The sequence below is a fragment of the Macrotis lagotis genome, chromosome 1 (genome assembly GCF_037893015.1).
Source record: "Macrotis lagotis isolate mMagLag1 chromosome 1, bilby.v1.9.chrom.fasta, whole genome shotgun sequence".
Lineage (NCBI taxonomy): Eukaryota > Metazoa > Chordata > Mammalia > Peramelemorphia > Peramelidae > Macrotis > Macrotis lagotis.
The window spans coordinates 734,970,889-734,992,944 of NC_133658.1; the positions used below are offsets into that span (position 1 = coordinate 734,970,889).

At 35.2% G+C, this 22,056-nt stretch overlaps 1 protein-coding gene across 5 annotated transcripts in view; it reads left to right on the forward strand.

The window, feature by feature from the left end:
* ATP8A2 (ATPase phospholipid transporting 8A2) overlaps nt 1–22,056 on the forward strand; it is an 865,734-nt gene that overhangs the window by 559,436 nt on the left and 284,242 nt on the right. For all 5 annotated transcript variants that reach the window (XM_074216189.1, XM_074216185.1, XM_074216187.1 and 2 more), the window contains one exon: nt 20,371–20,554. In XM_074216189.1, the coding sequence (XP_074072290.1) occupies nt 20,371–20,554 (184 nt within the window). The remainder of the gene's footprint in view (nt 1–20,370; nt 20,555–22,056) is intronic.

The window sequence follows — 22,056 nt, forward strand, 5'->3', positions numbered from 1 at the left end:
TCAGTCATTGCAGAATTTTATCACAATTTTACAGATGTAGAAACTGAGGCAAACACAAGATAAGTAAGATTCCCAGAGTCACCTAGCTAGCAGGTGTCTGAAGTCACATTTGAACCTTCAAAGTCCTATTCTACTTCATGAAGGATACCCTTCTGATCATGAAGAAGGCTATATGGTACTATAAAGTACTGTAAAGACTTAAGTAAAGGTCTAGGCTACGAAAAGGAGCAGCCAGGTGACATAGTATAAGAACTTTGGATCTGAAATCAGTAAGGCTTGAGTTCAGAAGTGATCACGTGAAGATTCTTTATTGTCTTCAAATATTAGCCTCATTGAAGATATGGTTCTGCTAAAGTTATGTCACATATAACACACACATACACACAAAGAACCTATTTGTGGCTTTTATCTTTTGAGTCTAAATTAATAATAGCTAGCACTCAAATTAACACTAGATTCAGAGACAATACTTTTGATTTCATTGACTTAAGATTCAGAATGGAATAATTTCAGAATGGAATAATAATAATATAGGTGGTCACTTTTTCTGACTTTACAGTCTAAGAGAATTTTCTAGAACCAAGATGCCAAATTCTCCAGCTGCAAAACTCCTACAGAGCTGGAACAAGGATAAAATATAATTGGAAAATGTTTAACAAAATAAAAAACTTAAACATTGGAAGGTTAAGTGACTTGCCCATATGATAGCTAGTATATGTCAAAAGTAGGACTTAACATGATGCCTCTCTTTTAAGAGGAAGTATAGTAGTAGTAGAAGTAGTAGAAGCATTACCAGTAGCAGCAGCAGCAGCAATAGTAATAGAAGCAGTAGCTATCATTTTATTATGCTTCAAGGTTTGCAGAGTACTTTATACGTGTATGATATTTTGTGTGTGTTCTATCTTATTAGTGCTTCCATGATACATATAGAGGTATGCATGGAAATGTATGAAAATTGTAATACCATATTAATCAAAAATATATATTTTTGATAAAAAAAATAGATTAGGGTTTCCATTATTAAGTACATTTGACCACTCCATTCACTAAGTCATGTCAAGGTTGATGGCCACCTGACCAACTCATTCTTTGTAAGTGCAAAGAAACAACTTCATGGTAGGTATAATTTTATTCAATCTGCTTTATACATAGTGTTTTTTTAAGAATACATTGTAGGGATGGGGGCAGCTTGGTTGCACAGTGGATAGAGCACTGGCCCTAGAGTCAGGAGGACCTTAGTTCAAATCCTGCCTCAGACACTTAATAATTACCTAGCTGTGTGGCCTTGGGAAAGTCACTTAACTCCATTGCCTTGTAAAATCCTAAAAAAAAGAATACCTTGTGGGGGATAGGGGAGAAAGAATACATCTACAACCTAGAAGCTGATCTTAGGATTTGGAACACTGAAAAACGTAATCAACTCAAAATAAGTAGTGAACCTGACCCCAGGCATAATAATACCAATTATACATGCCTTTAGATGAAGATGAATATCACCAGAAGGAAAAAAATTATTTATGCAGCATCTATCACACACAAGTTGCTATATAAAGATAACTTTTAAGAACTTCCTTATACTTGTGTGTATTTTTGGAGATTTCATATGAGAGAATATAGAAGATCCAAAGGTCATATTTTAATACTCAATACGATATTATATTCTGGCAATCCTGGAACTGAAACCAAAGCTGCATTTCATCCTCAATCAGACAAACTGTATATATTCCAGCAACAGAGAACTGAGAATAGCAAATATATATACTGCTTCCTAGTATTTGTTTTGTTATGCATAGAAAACTGAAGCAAGAGGATCAGTATGCCATTCAAAAACTTGCTAACCGAATGTGGTACCAAGATGTAAGTCAAACTTAAGGATTCTAACTACTTTTTATGGACATGAAGCTTGGGCTTGCTAAAGATATTTGTATCTGGCTTTCATATCATTTCATCAACAGTGCCTTTGACCATTACTTAACATTAAATAACATTGCAGAAAATATCAAAAATGAGCTTCTAAATTTTTTCATTATTTTGATATGGAAATAAGATGAACATTTCATTAATTTTTATTTATAATTGCATCAAGAGCTGCAATAAATATTTTGCCCCTAAGATGGGTTTTCGAGTTTATAGAATCACTGAATGTCAGAGATGAGGGGATCTTAGAAACTGTCAGTTTTAATTTCCTCATATTATAGATGATGAAACCAATGCCCAGAGAGTATTAATAACTTTCCCAATATATCTAATTAGTGGCAGCTCAGAAACTAGAATCCATATTCCATCACTATATTACTGACAGTTCTATTTTATGTACTTTATGTATTTTATCTACTCTGACCAAGGTAATCTAGTATGTTGCTTGGTTTAGGAAGGAAAGAAGTCAAAAATAATGTAATATAGTAATTGTTGTCCTTATAGAGTAATATATACATATAAAAATCATCATCATCTAGCTACAATTCAATTTGTAAGCATATGTCACTATACTGAGTGATATATAATTGTTATCTCATTAGATTTCACAGCTATCCTGGAATTTAAATATTATTATTGCCCTCATTTTCAGAAGAGGAAAGTGAGGGAAACAGAGGCTAAATTATTTACCTAGGGTCACACAGATAGTAATGTCTGAACAGAATTTAAAATAAATTCTTCCTGACTCCAGGCCCAATATTATATCCATTGTGTCACTTAGCTGTCTGCCAATAAAACTTTTATTTTTTAAAAAAATCATTTTAGTAGGATCAGTGTAGCAATGAATGCAAGTATACATCAGCAAATAGTAAATATTTAATAAGTGCCTTTTGATTGACTACTGACTGATAATAAATAATTCTAAGGCTTGTTTGACTCTTGGTATTTGTGGCCTACTTTTGATGAGAAAGTTTACATAAGAGTAAGATATCTGGAATGTTTGTGTGAACCTGATATATTGTTCCAGAAGTAGAGAGAATATAACAGTTTAATTTATAGTAGAGAGTACATTGTCACAATACACATAAGGAAAAGAAGATTCATCCCTGGAGATAGACTAAAAGCTTCAGGTAAGGGCTGGCAGCCTATGAATAGGCTAGTCATCAAACACCAGACATACAAAGTTCAGAAAAACTCATCACCAGGTTATGGAATGATGAACAGTCACTCATTAAACCATTTAATAAGGAAAGGAGAAAGACTAAAAATCAGTAGAAGGAGCACCTACATAGGTGAATCGTGGGTTAAGTGACTATATATGGACATAGCGATATATACATAAAGACTTCTGGGGCAGCACCAAGATGATGGCATGAAGCTAACATACTCTCAGAACTTTTCTCTACCAGAGATAAATGAAGCCTCTGCACTCACCTTAAAGCTACAGGTCCCACCAAGAAAAAGGGAAGTTCCAAAGAAGCTTTCAAAAGTAGACATCATGGGGGACTTTCATTGTAGGTCTATCTCTTTGGGAGAGAAGGGGAAATAAAGCCAAGTGAGGTGGAAGATTGGGAAAGCCAGCAGGAGGCTTTTAGTCATCCTGCAGTCCAGGTCCCAATAGCTTGACAATAGCAGAGGTCCTGGCAGCTAGATAGCAAGCCAGCAGGGAGAGTCCCAATCCCAAAGTCTGAACCCTGGGAACAATGGGATCAAAGACAGGACTGGGTTGGGAACAAACCACTGCATAGGCAGAACCTGAACATAAAGGAGGAAACCTGCTCAAGTGCATAGGCAACATCTTGGCCAACAACAAGCCAGGGATCAGACCCCAGCTCCAGCATAAAAAGCTTGGATCTAAAATCCCTATATTCCAGGAGCAGAGCTAAAGCAACAAAGATGAAAAAAAGCTAAAAGAGTGTGCATTATAGAAAACCTTGTTGGAAGAAGAAATCAGTGAAAAATTACTCACAGAAGTCTCAAAAGAGTTTATGAATTGGACTCAAAAACAAAATCTCAAAAAAGAGCTTTAAAAATAATTTCAAAACCAAAGAAGAGAAGAAGAAGAAAATGGAAAAAAAGAAATGAGAGTCATGCAGGAACATTATGAAAAATTGATAAAAGAAATCAACTCCTTTAAAAGTAAAAATAACCAACTGGAAAAGGAAACACAAAAGTTAATTGAAGAATTAAAACCCTAAAAATTGGAATTGAACAGATAGAAACCAAGGATTCTATGAGACTACAAGATTCCATCAAACAAAATAAAAAGGCTGAAAAAAAATCAAAACCTTAAGTACTTTTTTTAGGAAAAACAAATGACCTGTAAAATAGATTCAGGAGAGATAATTGGTGAATCATCAGAATACCAGAAAGCCTAGATCTAATAAAAGACCCTGGAGAGCATCCTGCAGGAAATTATCAGGGGAAAACTGTCCAAATCTACTATAACAAGAAGACAGTATAACCATTGAAAGAGTACATAGCACCCTTGCAGAAAGAGACCCCAGAATAAAAACTCCAAGGGTTGTAATAGCCAAATTCCAGAACTCTCAAATATAGTAGAAAATACTGTAAGCAACAAAAAGGAAACAATTTAAATACAAAGGAAACACAATTAGACTCACCTAGGGCCTATCAGCCTCAACATTGAAAGACCAGAGGACCTGGAATACCCTATATCAGAGGGCAAATGACTTGGGGTTACAACCAAGAATTTATTATCCTGCTGAATTTTGTCAGTAGAAAAGATGGATGTTCAACAAAATGAAGGACCTTCAAAATTTCTTGACAAAGAGACCAGAACTGAACAGAGAATTCAAATGCCAAATGCACAACTCAAGATGCATAAAAAGCTAAATGAAAAGAAGGAAAAAGCAAAACAAATGTTAGTCAAGACCATTAAATTGAATACAGCCCTAAAAGGGAAGATATGACACTTGAGATGCTTTGCTTCTTGAGAATTGTACTTCTCTTAATATAATTAAAGGGTCAAATATAATTAAAGAGATTGGACTTAGAGGATATGGGTATGGTTGGATCTTGTCTCTCCATTGAAGAGGTCCAAGATGACATCACTATGTTTGAGACAAAAGGCTCTGATGAAAAGCAGGGGTGTTTACTCTAAACTTAAGTGTCTTAGTTTCCTCTGATGCCCTTTAATTCTGCTACTCTCACAAAGCTTAGCACTTTCTCTGATGAAGGCATCATAATCTGGGTGGTCCTGAGTCAGTGTCTCTCATAACTTGCAATAAATTGTAAAGTTCTTAAGTGAAATCTTCAGAGCATCTCAGTACTTAAATCACTTTGAGATTCTTATAGTTAATTAAATCAGGGTTGGACTTAATCCATACTTTACTTAACAAAGGGTTAAGTACTCTGGGTTCAGGGAGTAGGGGGGTCGGGAGTTTGGAGGAAGTATGCTTGGTGGGAGGGGTACAAATAGTTCATGAAATGATTTGGTTTTGGATGATACTTTGGCTCTCAAGGATTGTGTTTCCTTGGAGGGTACTTGAAAAGGGGGTAAGGTAAAAAATGATTATAATTTGTTGTAATTCCCTTGAAAAGTTTTGATAACACCTTGAACTTACCAAGCAATCAATTAATCAAGCTGTGATTCATGATGCCTGATTAATAGTACTTGATTGATAAACAATACCAGGTGAAGAGGCACAAAATTTTATAAGTTTAGAGGGAAAGAAGGGAAGGTATAAATACCGAGTAAATTTTATTCAATAGATTTGGCCCAGAGACAGAATAAAATACATTCACTCTTTAATTTAAAAATCTATCCTACTCCATGGGTAAGAGGGGAGAGGGGCAGGAGAAGGAAAAAATGAGGGAAGAAGGGACTGAGAAAAGGGAATATGAAAGTATAAGTGAAAATAAACTGAAAGTTAAATTTAAAGAAAAGTTAAAGGGGAAAGGGAGCAAAACTTTCATGAGGAGGAATAAGAAAAAAGAGAAAAGTATAAATGGGGAAAGAGCATAGAGGGAAATACAGAATTAGTAATCTTAATGTAAATGTGATTGGTATGAACTCTCCCATAAAAGGGAAATAGATAGCAGAATTGATTAAAAAATAGAATCCTACAATTTGTTGTTTACAAGAAACACATATGAAGCAGAGAAATATGCATAGGCTAAAAGTAAAAGGATGAAATAAAATATATTATACTTTAGCTGAAGTAAAAAAATCAGGGGTAGCAATCCTGATCTCAGATAAAGCAAAAGCAAAAATTGATCTCATTAAAAGGGTTAAGGAAGGAAGCTACAAGTTCTTAAAAGGCACTATAGGTAATGAAGTTATATCATTATTAAATATTTATACATCTAGTGGTAAAGCATCCAAATTCTTAGTCAAAAAGCTGAGTGAATTATAAAGAGACATAAACAGCAAAACTTTAATAATGGGAGATCTCAATCTCCCTCTCTCAGAACAAGATAAATCTAACCACCAAATAAACAAGTAAGAAATTAAGAAGATGAATGAAATCTTAGAATACTTAGATATGATAGGTCTCTGGAGAAAACTTACTAGGGATAGGAAAAAAATATATACCTTTTTCTCAGTAGTACATGGCACCTACACCAAAACTGACCATGTACTAGGGCATAAAAACTTTATAATCAAATGCAGAAAGGCAGAAATAATAAATGCAAACATCTCAGACCATGATGCAGTAAAAAAAATATATGTAATAAAGTGTCACAGAAAGATAAACCAAAAACTAATTGGAAAATAAATAACTTAATTTTAAATAATGAACGGCTCAAACAGAAAATCATAGAAATAATAATTATATCTAAGAAAATGATAATAATGAGACATCTTACAAAATTTATGGGATATAACCAAGGCAGTTTTGAGGGGAAACTTTATATTTCTAAATGTCTATATGAATAAAAAAGAGAAAGCAATCAATGAGTGGGTTTGCAACCTAAAAAGCTAGAAAAAGAACAAATTAAAGATCCCCACTTAAATACCAAATTAGAAATTTTGAAAATCAAAGGAGAGATTAATAAAATTGAAAGCTAGAAAACCATTGATCTCATAAATAAAATTAAAAGCTAGTTTTATTGAAAAAAATGATAAAATGGATAAACCTTTGTTTAATCTGAATTATAAAAAAAGAAAGAAAATAACCAAATTACAAGTATCGAAAATGAAAAGGGTAAACTAACCACCAATGAAGAGGAAATTAAAGAAATAATTTGGAACTACTTTGCTGAATTGTATGCCAATAACTTTGATAGCCTGAATGAAATGGATGAATATTTACAAAAATACAAACTGACCAGATTGACAGAAGAGGAAATAACATACTTAAATAACCACTTTTCAGAAAAAGAAATTAAAGAAATGATCAATAAACTTCCTAAGGAAAAAGTCTCCAATAAGGAACAATAAATTTCTATTCTGCAAAACTATGTTTAAAAATAGGAGTTCTGCCAAATTCCTTTTATGGCACAACATGGTGCTGATACCTAAATTAGGAAGAGCCTAAACAAAGAAAATTATAGAGCAATCTCCCTAATGAATGATGCAAAAATCTTAAATAAAATTTTAGCAATAAGTCTACAGCAAATTATTACTACCATGATCAGGTAAGATTTATACCAGGTAGGCAGAGATGGTTCAATGTTAGGAATATACTCAACGTAACTGAACATATCAATAGCAAAACCAACAGAATCATATGATTATCTCCATAGATACTAAAAAACCTTTGATAAAATACAACATCCTTTCCTATTAAAAATACTAGAAAGTTTAGAAATAAATGGAGTTTTCCTTAAAATAATAATTTGGGGGGCAGCTAGGTGGCATAGTGGATAAAGCACCGGCCTTGGAGTCAGGAGTACCTGGGATCAAATCCGGTCTCAGACACTTAATGATTACCTAGCTGTGTGGCCTTGGGCAAGCCACTTAACCCCATTTGCCTTGCAAAAACCTAAAAAAAAATAGTTTCTATCTAAAAACATCAACAAATATTATATGTAATGGAGATAAACTCAGAGTATTTCCAAAAAGATCAGGATGAAACAAGGATGCCCAATATCACCATTACTATTCAATATAGTATAGAAATGTTAGCTTTAGTAATAAGAAAAAGAAACTGAAGGAATCAGAATTGGCAATGAGGAAGCAAAGCTTCCATTCTTTGCAGATGATATAATAGTATACTTAGAGAACCTGAGGGGTGGCTAGGTGGCTTAGTGGATAAAGCACCAGCCCTGGAGTCAGGAGTACCTGGGTTCAAATCTGGTCTCAGACACTTAATAATTACCTAGCTGTGTGGCCTTGGGCAAGCCACTTAACCCCCTTTGCCTTGCAAAAACCTAAAAAAAAAAATTGAAAAAGTTGAGAACCTGAGAAAATCATCTAAAAACCTCCTTGAAGCAGTTAACAAATTCAGCAAAGTAGCAGGATATAAAATAAACCCATATAAATCATCAGCATATCTATATAAGAGCAACAAAACCCAAGAGCAACAGATAGAAAGAGAAAAACCCATTTAAAATAACTGTAGACAACATTAAATTCTTGGGAATCTACCTCTGAAGACAAACCCAGAAACTTTATAAACATAATTATATGCTCACCCAAATAAAGTCAGATCTAAATAATTGGGAAAATGTTAATTGCTTATGGTTTGCTCAAGCTAATATAATGCAAATGACAATTTTATCCAAAATTAATTATTTACTCAGTGCCAAATCAATCAAACTATCAAATAACTACCTTACCGAGCTAGAAAAAATAGTAACAAAATTCATCTGGAGTACCAAAAGGTCAAAAAAATAGCAAAAGAACTGAGAAAAAAATGTAAAGGAAGATGGCCTAACTCTACCAGATCTAAAACTATACTATAAAATGAATCAATGGTTTATGATAGGTTCAAAAGAAACCACAGTGTTCTACTGTTTGACAAATCCAAAGACATTAGCTTCAGGGATAAGGACTCACAACAAAAATTTTGTGGAAAACTGGAAAATAGTATGGCAAAAACTAGGCATAAACCCCCATCTCACAACCTATACCAAAATAAGGTCAAAATGGGTACAGGATTTAGATATAAAGGGTGATACCATAGATAGATTAAGAGATCAAGAAATTATCTATCAGATCAGTGGAAAGGGGACAAATTTGTAACCAAACAAGGAAAAAGTACTTTAGAAACTACAAAATAAATGCTTTTGACTATATTAAATATTAAATTAAAAAGGGTTTGTACTAATAAAATCAATACTGCCAAAATTAGAAGGAAAGCAGAAAGCTGCAAACAATCTTCACAACTAGGAGTTTTGATAATAGTCTCATATCAAAAATATATAAAGAACTGCATCAAATTTATAAGATTACAAGTCATTCCCCAATTTATAGTCAAAGGATATAGACAGTTTTCAAATGAAGAAATTAAAGCTATATATAATCATATGAAAAACTGCTCCAAAACATTATTGATTAGAGAAATGCAAATTAAAACAACTCTGAGGTATCATCTCACACCTATCAGATTGGCTTAAATGGCACAAAGGGAAAATGATCAGTATTGGAGAGTTTGTGGAAAGATTGGAACATTAATGCATTGCTGGTAGAGTTGTGAATTAACCCAGCCTTTCTGGAGAGCAATATGGAACTATGTCCAAAGAGCAATAAAACTGATCATACCCTTTGACCCAGCAATTCCATTTCTAGGCCTATATCCAGGAAATCATAAAAAAATGAAAAAAGTCCTACATGTTCCAGCTCTTTTTTTGTAGTAGCAAAGAATTAGAAATTGAGGGGGTGCCCATCAATTGATTAAATAAGTTATTGTATATGAATATTATAGAATACTATCATTCTATAAGAAATCATAAATGGTTGGATTCTAGAGAAGTGTGGAATGAATTACAGGATCTGATGCTGAGCAAAGGGAGCAGCACCAAGAGAACAATGTACACATCATCAGCATTGTGAGATGATCAACCCTGATGAATGCAGCTGCTCTCTGCAGTTCAGAGAGCTAGGACAACCCTATTAGACCAGGTATGGACAGTGTTCTACCCATCCAGAAGAAGAAAAACAAAACAAAAAACAAAATAACTTTCAGAATCTGATGAACACTACATTCACTTTTTAAAAAATATCTCTTATGTATTTCTTTCCCTCATACAGAAAATGACTAATTTGTAAACATGTTTAATACAAATGCATATGTACCATATTTGTCACTGAGGGGAGGGGGTGGGAAGGTAAGGTAGAAGAAAATTTTATAACTTAAAAATATACATGTGCATATGGATGAATATTGAAAAACTTCCCTAACATGTATTTGGAAAAAGAAAATATCAATAAATAAATACACACACACACACACACACACACACATACACACATACCCATTAAATGGCTTTACTTTTTTCTATAATTATGTCAGTATTTCAGGAATGTGGGATTTCATTGGCATGCATACTTCCTTCGTTGAAGACATATCACTATCCTTTTATGTCTTATTGGATGCTCTTCCAGAATTGTTATAAGGGGAAAATCAGTCTAATCTATTAAGTGCTTCCTCAAAAATTCTTTATCCTTTTTCCAACTAAGTAACATCTCTCAGAATCAAATGAGGCTGATTTTTAAGCAACAGACATAGAATCAATCACTATTCCTTGCTCTGCCACTGAGTAGCTCTGTGATCTTTGCCAAGTTTCTTTTTTATGTATTTAATTTATTTTTTAATAACTCCAAACATTTTTCCCTCTTACATGCAAAGATAGTTGCAAGCTTTTGATTTCCACATTTTTCTACCACCCTTCTTTCCAACCCCCTCCATAGCAGCAAACTATCTGATATAGATTGTACATGCACTATCATATTTAACATATTTCCCTATTAGTCATGTTGTAAAAGAAGAGTTAGAACTAAGGGGAAAAAACTTAAGAAGGAAAGGAAAAACAGACAGTTTTAAAAGTAAACATAGCATGGTTTGGGCTGCATTTAGAATCCAAAGTTTTTCTCTGGATGTGAATGGCATTTTCCTTAACAGGTCTTTCAGGATTGTCCTTGACTGAACTGCTGAGAGAAGTTGCTTCCATTGTAGTTGATCATCTCACAGTATTTCTGTTAAAATGTACATTATTCTCCTGGTTCTGCTCACTTCACTCAGCATCAGTTCATGCAAGACTTTCCATACTTTTCTGAAGTCAAGCCACCCTTGATTTCTTATAGTACAATAGTATTCCTTACACCATATAATCATATACCATAGCTTATTCAGCCATTCCCCAATTGATGGACATCCCCTCAATTTCCAATTCTTTGCCATTACAAAAAGAGCTGCTATAAATATTTTTGTGCATATGGGTCCTTCTATCTTTTTTATGATCTCTTTGGAATATAGACCTAGTAGTGATATTGCTAGATCAAAAGGATATTCAGTTTTATTGCCCTTTGGGCATAGTTCCAAATTGCTCTTCAGAAAGGTTGGATCAGTTCACAATTTCACCAACAGTGCATTGGTGTCCATTTCTCACACATCCTCTCAACATCAGTCATTTTCCTTTTTTTATCATTTTAGTCAATCTGATTGGTGTGAGGTAGTACCTCAGAGATGTTTTAATAATGATTTGGAGCATTTTTTTCATAGAAAAAAATTTCTTCACCTGAAAATTGCTTGTTCAGATATCCTTTGACCATCTATCAATTGGAAAATGATTTGTATTTTTATAAACTCATATCTCTATTTTAGAATGAGTTCTTGATAAAAAAAATACTACCTATGAAAATCATTTACCATCTTTCTGCATGCCTTCTAATTATGGTTGCATTGGTTTTATTTGTGCAGGTTTTTTTTAATTTAGTGTGGTTGAAGTTATCCATTTTGTAATTTATTATGGTCTCTATCTTTTTTTGGGTTGTAAACTTCTTCCTATTCCACAGATCTGATAGATGAACTGACTATTCCTTATTCTCTTAATTGGCTTATGGTATCACTCTTCATGTCCAAATCCTGTACCCATTTTGATCTTGATATAGGGTGTGTGAGATGTAGGTCAGTAACTGGTGTTTGCTATAATATTTTCCATTTTTCTCAGTAGTTTTTTTTTTTATCAAATATCCATGTTCTTATCCCAGAAACTAGAGTCTTTGGGATTATCAAACAGTAGATTAGTCATTTACTACTGTTTCTTTTGTACCTAATCTATTCCACTGATCCACTTCTCTATTTCTTAACTAATACCAAACAGTACTGCTACTTTACAATATAGTTTTAGATTTGGTATGGAAAAGCCACCTTCTTTTGCATTATTTTCATTAACTCCCTAGATATTCTTGACTTTTTGTCCCTCAAGATGAAGTTTTTTTACTATTTTTTTCTAGCTCTGTAAAATAATTTTTGGTAGTTTCATTGGCATGGCACTGAATAAGTAATTTAATTTAATTTAGACAGAATTGTCATTTTTATTATATTAACTCAGGCTAACCATGAGAACTGGCATTTTTCCAATTTTTTAAGTCTGTGTTTATTTGTGTGCAAAGTGTTTTATAATTTTGTTCATATAGATTCTGAGTTTGTCTTGGGAGGTATATTCCCAAGTATTTTATGTTGTCTTCAGTTTCTTTAAATGGAATTTCTTTTTCTATCTCTTGTTACTGGGCTTTGTTGGTAATATGTAGAAATTCTGATGATTTATTTGAGTTTATCTTATATCCTACAACAACTGAAATTACCATTTTAAATAGTTTTTAGGTGATTTTATAGAGTTCTCTAAGTATACCTTCAGATCATCTGCAAAGAGTGAGAGTTTTTTTCCCTCACTGCCTATTATTATTCCTTCATTTGTTATTGCTAAAGCTAACATTTCCAATACAATATTGAATAATAGTAGTAATAATGGATGTCCTTGTTTCACTCCTCATCTTATTGGGAATATTTTTAGTTTATCCCCATAATATATGCTGCTTACTAATGATTTTAGATAGATACTATTTATCATTTTAAGGAAAACAACTTTATTCCTATGTTCTCTAGTATTTTTAATGGGAATGGGTACTATATTTTATCAAAAGTTTTTGTAGGAGCCACGATGACAGTAATTTCTGGAAACTCATTCCCCAAAAAACTCCAAAAGTCATCAAATTATGACTAGTCAAAATTTAGAGGGGCAGAACCCACAGAAAGACTGAGTGATACAATTTCCCAGTCCAAGAAAACTTAGAAGATTCGCAGGAAAAGTCTATTTCACCAGGACTCGGGGTTAGAAAGAGCCACAGCGTAGCCATACCATAGTGCAGCTAAGCTGGAACAAACCTGCTCCAGTCTTCAAGTAACAGCCCGCAGGGTGCCTAGGTCCCTAGGGCACCTAGGTCCATGGCAGAGGCGGGTGGTTTCCAGACTTCTTGACCCAGGGATCACCAAGAATCAGCTACCCAGCAAAACTGAGCATCCTTTCAAGGGAAAAGTTGGACATTCAATGAAGCAGGGGACTTGGAAACTTTCCTGTTGAAATGACCAGAGCTGAACAGAAAGTTTGATCTCCAAGGACAGAACTCAGGTGAAGCATAGGGTGGACAAGAAGGACTAACTGTGAGGAACTTAATGATATTGAACTGTTTGTATTCCTGCATGGGAAGAAGATACTGATAACTCATATGAACCTTCTCATTTATAAGAGCAGTTAGAAGGAGCATTATATAAGGCACAGGAGTGAATTGAATATAATGGCAAAGATGGCAATTAATAATAAAAAAAAAGGTACTGGGAGGAAGGGGAAGGAGAAGAAGAAGGGGCTAAGATATTTCACATAAGAGTCGAGAAAAAGCTTTTACAGTGGAGTGGAATGGGGGATGTCGAGGGGGAATGAGTGAACCTTCATTCTCATCAGAAATGACTGAGAGAGGAAATAACATATACACTCAATAGGGAAGAGAAATTTATCTTACCTTAGAGAAAAGGAGATGAAGGGATGGGATAAGGGGAGTGGGGTAGGGGAGGGGAGGGGGGAATGGGTGATAGAAGAGAGGGAGGATCATGGGAGAGGTTACTCAGATACCACAAACCTCTGAGCAGAGACAGGGAGAAAGGAGAGAGAGAATTAAATAAATGAGAGTGGGGAGGAACAGAATGGAGGGAAATATGGCTTTATAGTGAGAGCCAATGTGACACTTCATGAAAAGACCACTTGATTTGTAGTTAGTAAAGCAGGATTCATATGATGACTCCCATGTTTATTTACTCTATGACTTTGCAGTGGAAAGCATCTGATGCTCAATTTCATCATTTATAAATTGAAAAGTTTACAAAATGGTTTCTGACAGCTCTTTCAACTCTAAATATAGGACTCTATAATCCTAGTTTCATTGGTCATATGCTAGTCCTGTACATCTTTATTATGCTATCACTCATAACCTTGCCTTATTTCTCATATATACCCTTACTTATATTCACATACTTTACAAGGATAATTTCTCCTTGACTTGCAAAGTTTAATGAAGTAATTTTTAGTGCTATGTTGGTGAAATTCACTTATTTATTAAGTTCTAGTTATATTTGGCAACTAAGGCATCTTATCAATCTAAGCTTTTCCAGCATTTTTATTCTTTCACTCTCCTCTAGAGGCATCCACCATTTTAACTCACTAAATATCTTTCACTGTAAAAAACGTATTGCTTCTTATCACTCTATTTATCCTATCACTATATCATTGGTGCTTCTAAATACCCTTGGTTTTGATCCTGAAGCCCAGTCATCTTTAAAGTCATCTACTATTATTCAAGAGTTCCTGATTCTATGCCTTCCTCAAAATAATAAATGTTCATCTTAAGGAACAACCCAATTTTGTGCTTATCCCAGTTATTCCTCCTGTAGGGGAGTGCCTCAGAACCAACCCCCTAGTGCTGATAGAGCTGCTGATTATCTTTTCCACTTTTCCTGAAAATTTAAAATTGATTTAGAATAATAGCTAAATAATTATGCCTTAGAAATATCTTCAAGTATGTTTGTATAAGTTTGGCATAGTAGAAGTAATAGGTTTTAGATTTACAATATAGCTACATACTTTTTATTTAAGATATAATGATTTTATAAGTTATTTTTTCTTTTAGTTTCTATGGTGATGAGCTTGCCTGTCTCACAATCAACTAAATAGTTTGGTGAATTTTTGTCGACAAGTATTTGACATTGGGGCAAAGCCTAACCTAATCATCTATGCCAATCAGCTCCACTACCATATTCCCCTGGGGAACTCAAAGACTGGTTTTCAGGAGGTTGCACAGTGGGTTGTGGGAATAGCACCACCAGATTGCTAGTCAGCATCATTTATGGTCAGAACTACAATTGTATCTGATTGTCTACACATCTCTAGTTTATGTTCTTGATTAATGAAAATAATGGCACAATACTGATTATTTAGACAATCAGAGACAGGGTAGCTTTACCTCAAGTGTGACAAATTTGTTGCTAAAATGCCATATTGTCACTCTGCCTGGCAACACAAAGGTGCCTGGATTACATGGGAGGTGCCACATCTAAATGGCCAAGACCACTGTATTCAGGTGAATAATATCAATAGTCCTGTTTCCTATATTAATAGACTGTGGGTATAGACAGTTCTGGAAGAGCTAGTGAGAAGGATGTCTTTGCACAACATTCCCCTCATGACAGGTAATCATTCACATGTCATGGTCTTCTTCAATTATGAAGGACAACATTCAATCAATTCAAGTTTCTAAAAAAGTTGAAAACCACTGTCCATGCAAAAAATAAATAAATAAATTTGATGTGGCAATGATAATTTTCAAAAGAAAGTCATTTAATTACTTGAAATTTTTTTAAGTGAGCAGAACATCCTATTTTAAAATATCTTCTAGATGCCAGCAGTATTTTCTTTTATAGTACTTGCCTGTGTGATTTGAATTTTGAATACATGGATTTATTTTGAATGACTAAAATTATATTAAATTATATTAAAATTTTATTACCTCACTTAAATAGGAATGGGATTGACAAATTAAGCTACCTAATACAATTTGTGGAATTTTGGAAATAGATTCTAGTCAAGAAATTTTTTCTGTGGTATTAGTTCAAAAGTGAATCTGAGGGGCCGCTAGGTGGCACAGTGGATAAAGCACCAGCCCTGGAGTCAGGAGTACCTGGGTTCAAATCTGAGATACTTAATAATTGCCTAGCCGTGTGGCCTTGGGCAAGCCACTTAACCCCATTTGCCTTGCAAAAACCCCAAAAAAAGTGACTCTGAAATATTTGAGTAGCTACAAAGACTGCGTGGCTGAGAATAGAATCTTGAAATTTCCATTTGAAGAATTTCTTCTAATGGAGGAGAGTCATTTGGTTGAACCCTGTACCAGAATAAAAATCCCATCTTCTGGGAATAGTTCAGAAGCTATACTATCCCCATTTTAAAGATGAGAATACTAAGCTACCCAAGGCTACAGAGCATAGCCAGGAATGTATTCCGTTCTCTTTTGAGCATACATTCTGTTTTTGTTACACCAAACTGCCTTTGAAATTTCAAGATTTATGTAACAGTTAACTAAATATTGACCTTGAAAAGAATGACATTCTTAATTTTTTTTATTTTTTTAACTCTATTCCACTCTCAGTCTGTAGTTAAGTGACAAAGTGAATAGAGTGTTAGACATGGAGTCAAGAAGATCTGACTTCAGACATTTGCTAGCTGTGTGGCCCTGGACAAGTTATATAATTTCATTGTGCCTCTGTTTCTTTATCTCTAAGTTGGGAGGATCAAAAGATAAGATTTTTGTAAAGCACTTTACAAACTGTATAACCCAAATAAATTCTAGCTATTATTATCATTACTTTTTATTATTAATAATAGTAATAATAAAATTCTCCACCAAGCTATTTCTAATCCTTCTCCACAAATATATTCTGATTGTGCGGACTATGTTTTCTAGCCAGCACCCCTCAGAATCTTTTAACAATTGGACTTTTAGAGCATTTGGGCTTACCAAGAAAATCCTAAGAGAGCTTGAATTTTATTTTTGCAGTTTTGAATTATACTTCAGTCATGTAATTTGAAGTCTAATTCCTTATTAACCTTCACCTTGAGGTGGGGATGAGGAGTGAGAACAAAGCATTTTTGTAGTGTCTATTATGTGCCAAGCACTGTGCTTTATAAATATTATAATTTAATCCTCAGAATCACTCTGTAAGGTAACTTGCTATTATTATATCCATTTTAGAGTTGAGAAAACTGAGACAAACAGAAGTAAAGTGATTTGCTCAGAATCATGTAGCTAGGAAGTGTCTGAGGCCAGAGCTGAACTCAAGTCTGAACTCAGATCTTCCTGACTCCAGGCCTACTGCACTACCCAATTACCTCCTTGAAGCAAGGTAACTAGGTGGTGCGATTGATAAAGCACTGGCCTTGGAATCAGGAGAGCAGGAGTTTGAATCTAGTCTCAGATATTTGCCACTTTCTAGCTGTGTGACCTTGGGCAAGTCATTTAACCCTGACTGCCTTGCATCCAGAGCTATCTCCAGTCATTCTGATTCATATCTGACCACTGAACCCAGATGGATCTAGAGGAGAAAGTGAGGCTGGTAACTTAGCAATTTATATGCTCGTCATGGCATCACCTCCCTAATGTTGTGGTCTTCTTCAAAAATGAAGGACATTTTTAGAAATAGTACTTGAACTACCTACCCATATAAAGTAAGGAAATAGAGGGGTGGCTAGGTGGCGCAGTGGAGGCGGCTAGGTGGTGCAGTGGATAAAGCACCAGCCCTTGAGTCAGGAGTACCTGGGTTCAAATCCAGTCTCAGACACTTAATAATGACCTAGCTGTGTGACCTTGGGCAAGCGACTTAACCCCGTTTGCCTTGGAAAAAAACCTAAAAAAAGTTTTATATATATATATATATATATATATATATATATATATATATATATATATATATATGATAGAAGCCTACTTTGCTCTGAGGATGTCTCACCAACAAAAAGTTCTTTTAACATAGTTGCTTTAAATATAGTGTTTCAATCTGTAACAATAGGTAATTCATGGGTAGAAAGATATCTGTAATAGAGATGCCCCTAAATGATAAATTAGTCTCATTTTTTTAAAAATAGAGTGAAAACTTACTATGTCATTTCACAGATCAGGAGGGAAGTTTACAGGATATTCACTTGATGAAATAAAATATTTAAGTATTCTTCATTTTGTGTCTTTCTTCACTATCAACCAAAATAATTAATGAAAGTACAAAAAAAAAACCTGGTTTGTGTCCTCAAACTGGCTATCATAGATTGAAGACCAATATCTAAATATTGTCTAATGGGAATATGTATTAAATATATCATTTGAATGCAGGTCATAAATTAATATTTAAAAAAGAGATTGGTTAACGGACTTCCTCTAGACTTAACCATAATGGTTGAAAAGCAATGATATCTATTCTGTTCTATTGAAATTAGCTGTTTGAAGTAATATTTGAACCCCCAGTGTATTCTAGAATTATGTTGTTCCAGTGCATTACAGCTGAGAGTATAATAAATCCTTAATGCGAATTTCATGCTTAAAAACACTGGGAATCATTTTTTATAGCCCAGTTAGATTCTTTCCCCTTTACTTTAAGCCTTTGGGAACAGACATCTGCTACTCCCTCCCATAGCTTAAGTCAGCCACATGCACCTTCCCAAAGTAACTTTTTATAGAATAATTCACTTCTCACATAGATATGGTGAGAGAATCAAATTCTACAAATTAGGCAATTTTCTTCATTGCTTTAAACTTGGTGTCCAATGCAGAACAGTCCTAATAGAAACCTCTCATCTAGGAATCTGGACTTGCTTCTGTTGATACATACAGGTCTTTGATTTGCAGAATAGGGCAAGGGCTGCCTAGGCATGACTGTAGGTTATTGGAGATGCTATGGATCTCAGTTGCTATAGATTCCAATGAGCTACCTCAGTCCTGCTAAATAGCTTCTCATCTCCTAGGAAGCCCCCTATCTACTCCACTCTTTTTGAGTTTGGCTAAAAGAGTATTTCCAGACCCCATTATCCCTCCTTTGTCTTGCTTTCCCTCCAGTTAGTTTCTAACAGAAGTAGTCCCTTAGACCCCATTGCTTAGTCACCCAGACATGGTCAGGTAGTGACACAGTTATTCACTTCACTAAGTTCTATTTAAAAACAATTTTCAAATCTGTCCTTGAAATTCAAAATTTGTCAAATATCACTTATCAGAGTTAGTAATAAAGAAATTGGAACAGATCAACCTAAGTTTCCTTTCTTCTCCGAAGATTCCCTGCCTTTAATCTTGCTAGATGTTTGAAAAAAATTTACAAATAAGTTAATTTGCTGGGAACAGTGCTCTTGAGGGTATCAAATGGTGTCTGATAATATTCATGAGAGTGTTGTGTAACTTCTCTGAAAATTCACTATTTTTGTAATGGTTAATTTTTTTGGCTTGTTGTTGCTGGGTTTGGTGGAGGATTAGAGTCTGCCTGATTTTTTTTTTTTTTTTTGAACAAGACTCCAACTTGTTTGTGGAACTCACAGGGCGATAAAATGCCAAGACTGTTTACTTGTCAGTGCTGCCAGGATACCCTCTGAGTAATTCAGAAAGGCCACCCACTTTGGTTTCCTTCTTTTAAAGAGTGATTCAGGTGTTTGATTTACCAGTCTCTACCCCCTCACACACATCTGAGCACAGACACATGCACAGTTGAAAATTAGTTGAAGTCAAGGATGCCAGTAACTTGACCAAAATGAGGTGCAGCCTCCTGAGTTATATGGAAAGGTTTTGCACTTCAGTAAACCAAGGAGAGAACTTGAATTTATGGAGACTGTCATAATGCTCTCCTAGCTCTCTTTTAAGCTGCATTTCTATAGGAGTAGATCTCTGCCTTCTTAAATCTATTCTGGCTCCATTAAGACCCAATCTTCTTTAAAAGCAAGGTGAAGAGGTTTTCCTCTTCCCTCTTTCCCCTTCCCTTTTCTCTGGGCCTCTCTCATTTCCTGTTGCTCCGCTAGCTCTGTCTTCCTTCTGTAATGGGGAGCCGATTGCTCCATTTTCTTCTGTCTCTTTGCTTAAAGAATACATGCATGATCCACAGCTTTCAAAAGGGCTGTTGACCCTGGGCTTCCGATTGATTGGAAAGACATGTCCCTAAGACCCTTGTAACTGGCTATATTCTAACCTAGGCGTTCAGCCCCCCGCTCCTAGAAAGTGCAGTGCCAAATCTGCCTGTCTTGGCTGGGCCTGGTGTGATGTGCTTCCTCGGTAAAGTTGGAGAAGCTACTGGTGTTTTTCTAAAGCCTCTTTTGGCATAGGCATTAAAGCTTAAGTATCAAATTAGGAAACTTTCCAATAACTGCCCTCATCATGCAGCTAAATGTAGATTACAGCTGTCCTTTTTGGAAAGATGCATGCAGTGGTGTGCTGAGGGCTGACTGGAATTTTCTCTCTGTCCTCCTTTCCAGAGTATCTCCCTTGCAGAAGTCTGAAGTTGTTGACATGGTTAAGAAGCACGTGAAAGCCATCACCCTGGCCATCGGGGACGGTGCCAACGACGTGGGGATGATCCAGACTGCTCATGTTGGCGTGGGGATCAGTGGGAATGAGGGCATGCAGGCAACAAACTCCTCCGATTATGCCATTGCACAGGTCAGAAGCATGAAGGAGCAGCTGCTGTGGCCTGTTGACAGAGATGTCAGCTGTGTAGACGCCCCGGTGACATCCCGTAGAATTTCTGCTGCCTCTTTTGAGGCTTGCCATCTAAAAATGATACCACAGGGCATCTGAGTTTCTCTTTGGTTTTGATCTTAACATAGTTTGAAACACTCTTTCCTACAGCTTAAGTTTCTCTTGGCCAGCTGTGGACCTTGTCACATTGTTCTGTCATCAGGGAGAGGCGCCATCCATGACGGCTAGGTCTACAGCCTTGCTAATAATAATCCTACTCCCACCCACATTTGCAGCTCAGTTTAACTAGTATCTCTTGGTATCCATAATAGCCATATTCTCCCAGTTAACTCTATGGTATTTTCTTGCTTTGTTTGTTCCATACACAATCCCTTCCCAGGCCACTGTTTCTTCTTTGTCATTCCAGGGTAGTTTCATATGTTCATTTCAGTTTTCAGTACAGGTAGCCAGGGAAGCTTTTAGTTTAGTTGTTGCCTTCATGAGCTCTTTTTCATTTGGATTTGAACAACTTCATGTTTAACAGAAATATATATATATATATATATATATATATATATATATATATATATATATATATATATATATATATATGTTTAACAGCAGTATATTTATAACCATATACACAAGTGAAGACCACCCTGTGTATTCCTCTAAACTAGAAGCCCCATACTGAAAATATCCCACATGTTTAATGCAGTCATTACCAAGTCAGACTGAAAAAAAATGCCTTGATCTATTACTTGGTAATGTCCAAGAGACAAAAAGAATCATCCATTACTCCTAGGGGTTTAGACCATGGTTTAGGTCATCCATCATGAGCAGGTATTTTATTAAATATCTACTATGTGCTAGACACTAGAATTAAAGGTTATAGTGCCAGTGGGGATCAGGAAAGGCATCAACAAGCCCTAAAGGTGAGATTTTTTTTAAAAAATTTATTTAAGGCAATAGGATTAAGTGATTGTCCAAGTTCATACAGCTGGGCAATGATTATGTGTTTGAGACCAGATTTGAACTCAAGTCCTGACTCCAGGTCTGGTGCTCTATCTACTGTGCCATCTACCTGCCCCTGAAGATGAGATTTTAAGAGGCGGAGGTAAGAAGGGGATGTAGCCTGCAAACATGGGGACTATTACCCCATAAAGTCATACAGAAGGAACATTCAGAAGGCCAAGTTGGCCCAAGCACAAAGTGAGTGAGTAACAGTAAGAAGTAATGAAGTGTAGGGAAAGTAGTTGGGAGTTTCGTTTTTATCCCAGACATAGATAATGTAATATATTGTTATAAAGAAATAAATTTCCTTCTATTATTAGTTGATTGATCAGTTTGGTGGTGCTATAGTGAACAGAGTGCCAGGACTGGCGTTAAGAAGATCTGAGTTCAGATCCAGCCTTGTGCATTTAGAAGTGGACCCTGTTCAAGTCATTTAGCCTTTATTTCTCTGTTTCCGTAACTGTTCAACA